Source organism: Zonotrichia albicollis, chromosome 3 (genome assembly GCF_047830755.1).
Source record: "Zonotrichia albicollis isolate bZonAlb1 chromosome 3, bZonAlb1.hap1, whole genome shotgun sequence".
In the NCBI taxonomy this organism is placed as follows: Eukaryota; Metazoa; Chordata; class Aves; order Passeriformes; family Passerellidae; genus Zonotrichia; species Zonotrichia albicollis.
The window spans coordinates 102,232,891-102,245,189 of NC_133821.1; the positions used below are offsets into that span (position 1 = coordinate 102,232,891).

Consider the following 12,299-nt stretch of genomic DNA (forward strand, 5'->3'; position numbering starts at 1 on the left):
TGGTGTGTAATAAGGGCATGGGACATAAAACCAAAAAAACACTTCCTTGTACTCTTCCTACACAATTTGTATTCTTTAAATGCTCAACCCATTCACTCTTTCCTATTTGTAAGGTGAAGAAGGGATGAATTAATCAGCATTTTAGTGGCTGAAGAAGGTATTAGCAGGTCTCTGTTCTGGAACACAGATGTGTTGGATACAAAGCATGTCAATTTCAAGAAAATCCAGTTAGGCATGTCCGGAATCCATTCTTTTTCCTTTCAATTAAGAACTTCCTGCAGAACACACTTGAAATCCAGCAAAGGGTTTGAACCTGGTACCTCTGCATCTTATATGCTTGCTCTAAAACCATTCAGTCATTTGAAGAAAGCTGAAATACAATTTTAAGTACTCTCAAAGGTTCAGAACCTAATTCCATCTCTAAAAAAATAAAGATTGAAACTATACCTATTCAAATCCTTACCAAATCTTTCACTGGAGAACAGCTGGGGTTGCAACACTAGCCCAGCTGAGGACAAAAAGAAGATGGAGCAGGTACAGCTTAGCTGTACTTTTGGAGTTGGTCCTCTCAGCTCAAAGCCTGCTAGCACTTCAGTGGCCAATGAATAAAGAAATTACATGTTATAAAGGCAAAACGCATGGGAAGGTTCACAACACATGACACCAGCTTAACATACGACCACCATTTGCATGTAGTAACTTTATTGGCAGAAGAAAAATAGGTTTTTTCTTATTTCCTATGATTTAGCTACTGAATCCTGTAATTACTGAACTGGAATTTCACATCAGCAACTAGCAGGAAAAATAAAAAAAAAAAAGAAAAGAAAGAGTCAAATCACAGTTTGTGTTTGTGTGTAGAATACTAATTTATGTCATCAGGGGCAGCTGCTGAGGTGTCATTCTGAGTTATAATTACAGGCACCAATTTGTTCTACTCAGCAGCAGGTGGTGATAGCATTTTGTAAACACTGTAACCAAACAATTTCACTTGCAAGGTATTCCCTCTGGAAGCTTTGTAAATTGGGTTTAACCTGCACCAAAAAGCAGTTAGGGATCAGAAAGTGAAGTTAGTCCCAAGCAGGTATTTATTGTGGTGCTCAGCTTCAGGCATCCTTATTGGGCGCAGCAGAAACCACAGAACATCCCCAGGGGCTGTTTATTCCTTTCTTCAGTCTCCTTGGAGATTTACACTTTTCTTGACCAATGAATTTTCACAGACCTCCCAATGCCAGGCTCAGCCTTCACAGTCCTTGTGAATTATTATCCTTCAGAAGCTGGTCATGAGTAGTTGTTTAAAAATGAAGAACAGTGCAAGAAACAAAAAAAAAAATCAAAAAGCAAAAAAATAATACTGGGCAGAAGTTTTAGACCACAGAAGGCATCAGAATAAAGCATTCAGTGTCTTACTTCTTGTCTAAACTGAGCTCTATCAGTACAGCCAGTCTTACATACAATAAAAAGCACAGGTCTGAAATGCTTTCTTTTTGTCAAAGGAGCACAAGGCCCAGAAAGGCTTCAAACTGGACAGTAATGGAGATGTTTGCCTTAAAGTAAAGGATTCTTCAGTCAAGGATCCAATGTTAAGATTGCGCCACCAGTTTGCTTTATAAAATGATTGGTGGCTCTGAGATGAGGAGATCATCCTCGCCTAATGAAGAGTTCTGCTCCGTGTTCACAAAGTTAGGAATGTTAAATTTTGTAAGACAATGTAGGTCTTCCTCAAACATTGCACTGCTCTTGGGAACCTCCTGGAAGTGGGTATTACTCTCCAGACTTGGACCTTTCTGGCTCTCTTTTTCTTTGTTCATATGGTCCACTTCATTAATGCAGAAATGGAAAAGTGACTGGGATTCTTCAGCCATTTGGTGAGAAAAGACCCTGTCAGACTCCAAAGGTCTTCCAAATTCTGCCACAAAGCTCTTCATGTGAAATCTTTTTTCAGAAAGCTCTGCATTGCTATAGAGGAAAAAGAAAAATGCAAATGCTATAGAGGAAAAAGAAAAACACAAAAGTAAAACTATCTGAATTCTTATCAACTAGCTTGGTTTCAGGAACCATTATGATCAGGAGAAAAGGAAACCCTACAGTTTATCTACCACAGACTTTGAAAGCCAGCACTATTTATTATTTTCAGCTGAAGCAATGTTAAGTCTTCGTTTGTCATGACAATTTTCCATGGGAATAAGTTAATGCCAGCGCTCTTAAATGGCACTTTAGAATCAACAGACTGCAATAATCACCTCACTGAATGAGTTTATAAACACTCTTGATTTCAAGTAGTAACAGTTGCTTTAAATGGCTCATAAGAACAGTTTGAGAAAAGTCCTTGATAGACAAAATGTTCTGAGGCACAGGCAGCTCTGCTCTCACTGACATCAAACCCTCTTTTCCACTGACATCAATCAATGACATTCAGATTTCCAAATTAGGAGAGTTGGAACTAAAGACTGCTTTAGACACTGGCAGTCTTAACAATCCCAGCAGCCAGGAAGGATGGTTTAACATGTTTTTTTGACAGTTTTCTTTATAAACCTTAGCTCAAACCAACACCAATCTGCATGGACTCAAGCAGGAGCCATTTGCAGCTGGGGGTGAGAGGAGCTCAAGCTAGAGAGCAGTTCTACAGATTCATTGTGAGGCTGAATTTACATGCTACCATCACAAAATGCAAGTTATTTGCATTTAGAAGGCAGTAGAGGTATTCAGAGAATAAGCAATGAAACACGTTCTCAGAATATGAATTTTTTTAAGAACTAATAAGTCATACTGTTTACATCTGGAGATGCAGCAAATGATGCTGGAGTCAGATAATTGGACACCTAAAGGTCCACCCAGCACTGAAGAGTTTTTCAGTAAAATTTCATTTCCTTAAGCCTGCAGTGGGAGATAAGTGCCTCAGATGACACCTTCAGAAAACCACCCACTAAAATTTTCACAGGATAGCTAGCATTAGTCTCAGGCACAGTTAAAGATCCCTGCCTCTCAAAAGCTAATTTACTTCCATTACATGATGGGGGAATTCTGTCCTCACAAAATCACTTCCACTAGCCCAGAAATCAAAGCAGTTCTCTAGTTTGTCAAAACTGTATTGGCTCACTCTGCATTTCAAAGTGAACCAGGTAGAAGAATAATGTTCAATTGATGTAAGACTGACCAGTAACCAAGTAATAATCTACTGTATACACAGCAGGGGCCAAACAGCCTGGAATAATTCTGAGCTGACAACTGACATTTATGTATTTATAATGCAGTAAAAAGCACCACTCTGAGTTTAAGTTTCATATATAATTTGGCAAATTGCCTGTGTTATGGCACAGGCAGTAGAAGTGGCAAATAAGCACAGAAAGAAGGACAAGCCCTGTAAGCCCAGGAAGAAGTGACTGCAGAAGAAAGTTTAAAATGAATCCACTGCAGGAGTGGAATTACTTCATAGGTGTGGAAGGTGCTTCATCATCCAGGGAAGTATGAGGGAGCAAAGGCTGACCATGCAGAGGGGCACACAAGACTGGCAATGGCAACCTGATCTTAATGGAAGATGCAAATAAATTTTACAATGCCCCAGAATATCAAGGCTATATAATGAAGCATAAACCTGTGCTCATGAGCAGGAAAGACATGATCTAATATACAGTGATATTTTTGGATTTTGAAATTCACAAACACCATCTTTGAATTTCAGAGTGGAATTTTATTACTTTTTTTAAAAACTAGACTAGAAACTAGCATAGTCTTGCTCATTGCAATCTGCAATAATTCCTCAGCAGGTATCTTTTCAGCCCACTCAAGAAAAGCAGCCTCAAAAATCCCAGGTTTACTTAAACAAGATCAACTGATTTCTTAAAAAAAAATGTTATCTAACATTTACTGCTTTGAGATTACACCAGCCATTATTTTGTACAAATAGGTTGCATGATCTCTTGCATTTGTTGCACAAATGTGCTCTTAAGGACGTGTTCAAATGCAGAAACAAACATGGCATGCTTTACTCTCCTAGTGATGAATAAAAGCATTTTTTGGAAATTCAGATATTGCCAAATTTTTTTTTCAGTTGCTACAAGCTAATGTTTCACACATACTCATGCATGCAAGGAAACAAAAGATAAATGCAACAGACTTAATTTCCGTAACTTCTTTAAATTTCTGCCAGTCCCCATCCATACCCTGTCCATTCTGGTCTGAGAATGTACCTAATTCTGAACATCTTGTGTAATTTTGAAAAGTACATCCTATCACAGCCCTTTATATTGAGCCAAGAAAAGCCTACTACTAGGGGAAAAAAAAAATCAGAGTATTCTACTTTGGATCCAACAATCTGACCCAGACACACCTAATCTCTCACATTAATGGTACTTCAAAGAGCAGCCAGATAGCCCTCCTGAAGTCAGAGACCTGGGAATCCTGTTAACATCTATTTTCTGTTTCCTAGGAGGGCTCAAGGCAGCCCACCAATGAAAAGCCAAGCCATGAAGAATCCAGTCAGGCATGGAAATAGAAGGTGCAGGCAAACTAAAACAAGTGGGTTTACAGGTAGCTGTTCTCCAGTTTTTATACACATGTATCAAAAATAAGAGAAGCCAACTGTATTCCCTGCCCTTCGCATATTCCCAGAGGATCCATGTTCAGTACCATAAGAATTTCATTACCAAATGTCAAAAAACTGCTCAAATTTGTTAAAGGTGCCAGCTCAGCATGCATGGCAAGTCGGCAAGTACTCAGGAACACAGCTCCCAAAGCTGCAAAGAGATCCATAACAAATATAAAAAAGAATAATTGGTCTCACTCCAGCAACTGAAGAAAAATTATACTAAGGTGTAGAACAGAAGGGACTTCTGGAAGTCTCAAGAAAGGCAAGTCTGAATTCTGATTTCATTATCTGAATGAAGATGACCAAAGGTGGACATTTCACAAACCCTTAAGGACACTGTTCTGAGAAAATTGATGAAAAAAGCAGAAAAAAGTGGGAGATATGAAGTAGGCCTCTGCTACCTGGAAGTAAATTTTTACAAGCGTAAAATTTTTTTGCACACATCCATATTAAATTATATATATATATATATGTATTTTTGACTTCATCATGTTTTCCCCTTTCAGATTGTCCACAAGGGATCCAGACTCATGCTCAGCTAACAAATAAAATCTTTGTGAAAAGGAGGCAGCACACCAACAATTATAGGGATTTTAAATCTGTTTGGGACCAATGTCTGGCTACTTCATAACACTCTGTAAGGGAAAAAAAAAACACCAACACATCAGTTCTGGCAAGCTGGATTCTTCTGATTCTATTTTTTTCTCAAAGGAGCAAAACTTCAGGAGCAGAGCAGAGGATGTACATCAGCCATCTCTGACATGGCCCTGTCCCTCGAGATGTGCTATTACACAGAGTTCCAGAGCCAGTTTACATGTGATTAAACAGCAAAGGGGCTCCAGGAGGCAGAGACAGGCTGCTTTAGGAAGTGATAAGCACCAGCAATTGCCTTTTACAATCATCTTCTCATCAGTGCTACCTGCGTGCAAGCAATCTCACACTGCAGAGAGGCTTTTTATTTCTACTTTAGGGCACACAAGCCTGAGAGGAGATGTGGGTTCACACTTTCTCAGAGGAAGGGACACTGACAGCTTGCATCCTCTGCAAATGCAGATAAACCACTGAGGCAAGGCATGGTCTGCACATACTTATCAGCCAGAAAGAATAAAAAACTGAGGACTTTCAAGGGACCCTGGCTTTAAAGAAATGTCGAGCTGGTCTCTACTTCAGCATCTATTGCAATTTCTCAGCAGAAACCGACACTCGGTCTCAGGGGTTAAGGGAAGATTTTGCAAACACTACCCAAATCTATCCTTGGACTTGAACAAACAAACATTTGGAAACCAACCAAATTCAACATCTGCACTGCATTTTATCTGTACCTACTCTGTTGATATTCACAGTATCACTCCATGAAAACTTGAGCCTACTTAGAACCATCCCACTGAATGCACCTGTTTGGCAGCCCACCCAAAACATCCTTTTAAAATGAAAATGCTAAGATTTCTTGAAATGAAGACAGGCTGCACTGTTTCATAAGAACAGACTGTAACAAGATGGTAGAGTGCCAGCACTGTCACTGCTGGTCTGGGGGCTGCAAGAGCCCAGGTGTGCCACTCAGCAGGCTGGATTTGTTATTCCCATTTTCAGACTCACTCTTGATGTGGTGCTCCTGTCTTCGTCAGCAGGGTCAGGACAAAAAACATGAAGATGACAAAAACTGCAAGACCAACCCAAAATCCAATCACAATGGAATCTGGTGAAAGAAAAAGAAACAAAGGAAACAACATGATCAATATTTTACTTGCACTTGCAAAAAGCTGCCTTCTACAGGCAGCATGAGTGCAAACCCAAAACAATTTGCAGCTTATTTCTGGGTGACAAAGGGATAATCAAATTTATCTTTATCTATTTTTAAACAGAAAGCTGCCACTGAAAATCTCATTTCAAGACCAAATCTTACTGATATCTATACAAATCAGACAGTAGATAACAGAGGGAAGACAATTCTCTTGGTAAGTAAAATAAGAGGAGCTCCCTGTGTGATGCCAGGCCCATTTCCAAGCTTTGGAACTTCAGTGCTAGAACTAGGAAGGGAGGATTATTTGATTTTCCTCAAAATCCTCTGTCTCTGTAGACCTGAACTCCTGCTATTTTAAGTTATTTCTGCCCCAGACCATTAAGTTTCCAGATTCAAATAGAATTCTTTGACAAAATATGTTTAGGAAGACCTTTTACTGGCAAGACAGAGGGTTCTGCAAGAAACAGAACCACAGATAAAACTATTTGCTACATCAATAAATATCAATAACCAACAGATACCAGATGTTTTTGAATAATTTTCAATTTGGGTTTCCAACTGAAGTACAGAAAAGTGCAACACAGTGTCAAAGGAGCACAACAGATTTGAACAAAAAAATCAAACTAGCAGTTAATCAATAGGAAAACCAGTGCAGCAGCCAAACACAGCGGCCATTGAGAAGAGCATGGCCTTTTGCCTGTGTGCTTAAACTCCAACTACTGTTCTCATTTACAGCAAATGGACCGTAGGCAATTTGCCAGCACTACTAAGAACAAATCTATGTCCACTTACAGCTTCAAGGTAGGTCCACGGCTGCTCCAAGATGTTCAGAGTTTCCAGGAATTTGATTTAGAGAGGTTCAAGTGGAACCAAGATATTTCCAGACACAATCAACTGATTAGCATGGCCCAAAGTTACAGAGCACCAACACTCAACATTACCTGGCCCAGGACCCATCAGCACTCTGTTTTTTTTCACCTGTCATTTCAGTTAGTTATTCTTTACCTACACAAGTATTCAAAACTTCCACTGTAGAAGATAAAAAACAGTAACATACAAACATTCAGGAGGGAAGGCTTGGTCAGGAACCCTTCCAACCCTTACCTCTCCTGACACAGCCACTACCAAGCCCCAGAGATCTCACTGGCTGTAATGTCTGACCCAGTGCAGCAGGCACAGCACTGAACTGTTGAATTTCCTATAGGCCTAATTAAAGGCACTGAAAAAACAAGGAATCAGCTATCCTCCCTGGTGCTTGGCCCCAGCTGTTAATCATGCTCCCACTGTGGAATATCTCCCATGCTAAAAGGCAGATGTGGAAACTGGAAATCAACTCAAACCATGCTCTCTTTTTTCTGCAAAGTCAAAATGCCTGCTGCAACTTGAGACTTTCTCCCTGAGAAAATACTCTATCACAATGAAGTCTCTCCTTAATCCCTCTCTTAGGAAGCTAAGGAGGTTAAGTTTCAAGTCTCCCACTGCAATATTAATTCCATCTCTCCTATGCCATACCTTCCCCTCTCAATACCGTGTGTAAAATAACTGGAATGTAGCTTGAGTATAGATCTCTGTGATGGAGGTGAGGAGATTTTAATAGCCCTTTCTGCTTAAAGCATTCTGCCATGAGCTTTTTTCTGTAATTCCATATATTATGTGCACTAAATTACTTTCAGAATCATTCTGTAAGCACAGCCTGTATTCACTGGTTAAAGATGCACCTTACCTTCCTAATATAAAATAGCTGATCCTACTAGACTTGGTAGTACCTGAAGAATTAATCTAAAAATAAGTACTGCCTTTAAAAAATACCATTTAAGCATTTATAGCTACTAGTACCTTCCAGTTAGTCAGACATGCTTGGATGGTATGCAGCTGCATTAACAACCAGAACATAAAATGCAATCAAGATGACTAAAAAAATATGCACATAGATGTTGGGGTGTGTTGCAATGTCCTGTTTTAAACTTCCGAGTCCCTTCCCAGGTGTGCCTATGCCTCTCTCCCTGCCCCCTCGCCCCCTTGCTGAGTGTGCCCTGTCAATCAGGCTAACATACTAGCAAGGCGTCGTGTGATTCGTCGATTTCAAAGGATGCTTCTCAGGCCTGGGGGTCATTGGCCTGTCTAAGTGTCATTCTCCCTTGAGACCCTGCCCCCTTCACCTGGTTGGTAACTCACCTGTCCCCTCCCCTTCCCCTGTCCCCGAGCTTATAAAGTTAATGAGACCATGCGGCCGGCATTCTGTTACCAGCAGTAGCCCAGTGCAGATGCCTCTGTACCAATGGAATAAACATCTGGCTACCTTCTAGCAGAATCGACTCCCTTTCTCTCCACCATCGCCAGAAGCTCTCCCCTGAGGTAAACGGAGTCCTGTCTTGTGCCCCGCTGCACTCTGCCGCCAGCCAAGGTATCTCTGGGGTAAAACACCACAGTGCTGCCTCTGGCCAAGCAGCGAAGGTCAGAACTGGCCTAGGCACCATCTAACTGGTTATATTGGGATACATATTCCAATACATAGATTATTTCAATCAAGCTGAAAAACTTAACTAAAAGGAAAAAAGAAGAAAATCAAGGCTCCAGTAAACTACTGCTCCCCACAAAAATCACACCTGCTATTGTGTGCTGAATAACAAGTCTGTTTTTTGGTTGGTTTGGTGCCCCTGCTCCCAACAGAATTCTTAAGTTTACTGAGCCTCATGCTACACCTTTCTTTTGCTTTATTGTGCCTCCAACACACTTCCAACTCTCTGCTGCATAAATTACATTGTTTGAATTAATTTAAAATTCAAGCAGGTATCCTGAGTTCTCTTCAATATTTGATTTAGGTCTCACTCACTTCAGTGGAAATTATTCAAACCTACTAAATTCTAAACACTTATTCAAAATTAACAGGACATAACCCAACTTTTGTTCAAAAAATATGGTATGGAGGACATTTATGCTGCTCAAAGTTACAAGCAGATATTCATAGGATACTTTTACATTATCAAGTTGCAGTTTTGACCTTTCTTTTCTTCATTACACAGATTCATAACATCCTGGCAGCAGTTCCAATCCTCTGATCATTGCTACCTATTTTTCCTCTCACTAGCATAACTAACATGCTGAGGCTTCCTCATTTTCAAAGACACAAAATGTGATTTTGTTCTTATCTCTGCCAGTCACAAGTATCTCCTGGCTATCTTTGTCTATTTACTTTCTAAAGCATCAGTGTATAAGATATTTGGTCCCTGCTTTTCCAGATTTTTTGATTTCTAGTTCCTGCCTTTGTTCTCATCTTATCACAGGGGTTCCATACCATTGTCTCCTTATCACAAAAGTTCCATACCTGCTTGGTGTTTCTCGTGAGCAGCTCCTCAGAGCACTGACTCTCTATTCTTCACAAAGCCACCCCCTGACTCCAATTCCCACCTCACCCACCCACCCCACTCTTTTATAGCACTCTTCTTCCCATTGGTTACAGCTGTGGCCTGGTACAGTCAGGCCTGCTTCTAATCTTTAATAATTAACCCAGCTGCAACTCCTTAGGGGTAAGATTACCTTCTACACTATCTTTATTTTCTTATATTCTATCCTACTACATAGCTTCACTTGTTTTCCAGCAGAACATACTTTTTGCCTTTTTTTTTTTCCTTTTGCAGTCATATATTTGAAACATCACTGTGGCATCTTTTTTTTTTTTTGTGTAGTAGATTATTTGGTCAATCCTTTTTCTCACAGGTCACTTTGAATACATTTTTCTCTGCTTTCAGAAAACAGGCTTTTGAATTTCTTTATATTAAAATCAAATCACCTGTACTGGAGTCCATTCCCTGTTGAGCTCTCCAACATTAGTTACAAACATTCATTGACACCTTTTCTTTGTAAGTATTCAAGGTCTCCCTCCTCATACAACCCTTGTTTAATCTCCTGTCCTTCTCCCCAGTTTAGGATTTCAGAGAAGTTCATGTCTGATCACATTGCCTCCACATTTCACAACAATCCCAGCAGACAGGGAAGCTCAGCTGCCATGCTCAGCATGGCAATAACTTTGGTGGCAATCCAAGACCTGACTTGCAGCTGTGTCTTCTGCAATCCAGAGGCAGATGTCATTTATACATTTTTGTCCCATCATGCTGTTTGAGACACTGAGATGAAAAGAAGAAGTGTACATAACATTTCAGCTGATCTTTGCAATCAGGTCTAAGCTCTGATTAAGTGGAAGAATGGAAGATAAATTAAAAACATGATGAAAGCTAGCCCACATTTTTCAATTACCTATCACTTGTAAAAATACAGACAGTAATCAGCAGACTTTTTTGAGGGAAAAAAATAAAAAGTAAATTCTACTCTTGTGTTTTTTTAGAAGTGTTAGTAATTTCAACAAGTTTCTTCTGTCCCTTGCAGAGCCTCCCCAAAACCTTCTGACTGTGTAGAGGAAAGGGAGGTCAGCCTTTCTGGGCTGCTGTTTGCCAGTGCAGACACTACTTTTTCCCAGACAAATGAGACAAAGTATGTAATCCATCCTGGACCAGTTCTCTAGCACTGGATGGGAACCCCTCCCCCAGAACTTTGAAGTCTGGGATCAAACCCTTCCACAGTGTATCTACCTCAGAAACAAAGAAACAGGATGTGTTTTTTCTCTTCTGCAAAGTGCTTGCAAGACCCATCAGGTAATTGAGTCGGTTTCTGTTACTTTTTCCCCCCCTCTTTTATTGTTTGTCCTTCACAATCATCTCCTCTAAAAGGAAAGATCATCAAATCCATTGTCTACTTTTTAGAAAAATGTTAGTCCAGCTGTATTAGCCTGTCCTAGTTACACCTTCTCCAAGTTCCAATCCACAGTTTTCATCTTTCTGGTACCCATCTTCCATTTTTTACTTTTACTCTAAAACAACTCCAGTATTAACAGAAGTGAATTTAGCACACTCCTCCTATGAAGAAAGTACCAATGGCAAGTTTGTTCATAAGGAGAAAATTCTTCTCTTATTTTCAACCTTTTAAAAAATGAAAATTTATTTTCTATCAGGAAAACAAAAAACAGCTAATGCAGGTAAGGCTCCCCACCACTGCCTTTTTACCATTACCAGAATCAAATGTTACCATTAATACAAACAAACAGAACCAAAACAAAGCAACACTGATCTGACAAGTAGTCACCAGAAGCAGCAGTTCATCTGTATTTGTTGTTGTTAACTTTTCCTGACAGTGAGATATTTCTCAGTATTGACAAATTCCTACCACAGCCAACAAATCCATGGCTCTCTCATGCACAAGTCAACAAAAGGATACAGAATAATAAACAACAATGATGATCTAATAGAGGATACTGCTAATTGCAGAGACTCCTAGGAACTAGGAGAGGAATGTTTTTGTACAATATGCAGTCACAAGTGAAGAACAGGAACACAGGAAGCTGAGCTGCATGAAGTGTGTCTCCACTGAACTTACACTTATGAGCCTTGAGGCCTTCAAATGACACAGGTCCATACTCGTAGTACTCGTAGTCCCAGGTGTAATCAGAGTTGGACAAGGCCTGCTGGGAGGTCCTGTTAGAGATCAGCCTCAGGGCAGACATCCTGCACCTCAGCAAATACAGACCTGTGGAGATGAAATGTGTTAATGGAGATACACCTAGCACAGCTTTTGGGGTTTTGCTCTTTCTCATCTATCGGATCACTTCCCCACCCCTGCTCCCAAGAGCAGCCGCTGCCTCTTCAGACAAGGCTGCCCCATCCCCTTGCCTTCCTTCCCCTAACTGCAGACACACACTCTGGGCCCAGAGAAAGGCAACCAAGATGTTTAGGGAGCTGAGGCACAAAGGGCTTGTTCAGCCTGGAGAGGGGACAGCTGCAGGGAGACCTTAGGGCTGTCTTCACTCAGAGGGTGCAGAGATGCCACTGCCAGGCTCCTCTCAGAGGTGTACAGTGAGAGGACAAGAAGGAATGGACAAAAATTGGGCAACAAGAAATTCATATTAGATAAAAGGAAAAGCTT

General features: G+C 40.4%; 1 protein-coding gene across 1 annotated transcript; it reads right to left on the reverse strand.

The window, feature by feature from the left end:
• Positions 1-685: 685 nt before the first annotated feature.
• On the reverse strand, positions 686-12,291 carry MRAP2 (melanocortin 2 receptor accessory protein 2). Its single transcript, XM_026792749.2, has 3 exons — positions 11,754-12,291; positions 6,182-6,281; positions 686-1,956 (listed from the first exon to the last, which is right to left on the reverse strand). Exons 1-3 carry the CDS (start codon positions 11,968-11,970, stop codon positions 1,605-1,607), a joined length of 669 nt encoding a protein of 222 aa, XP_026648550.1. The 5' UTR covers positions 11,971-12,291; the 3' UTR covers positions 686-1,604.
• Positions 12,292-12,299: the final 8 nt, after the last annotated feature.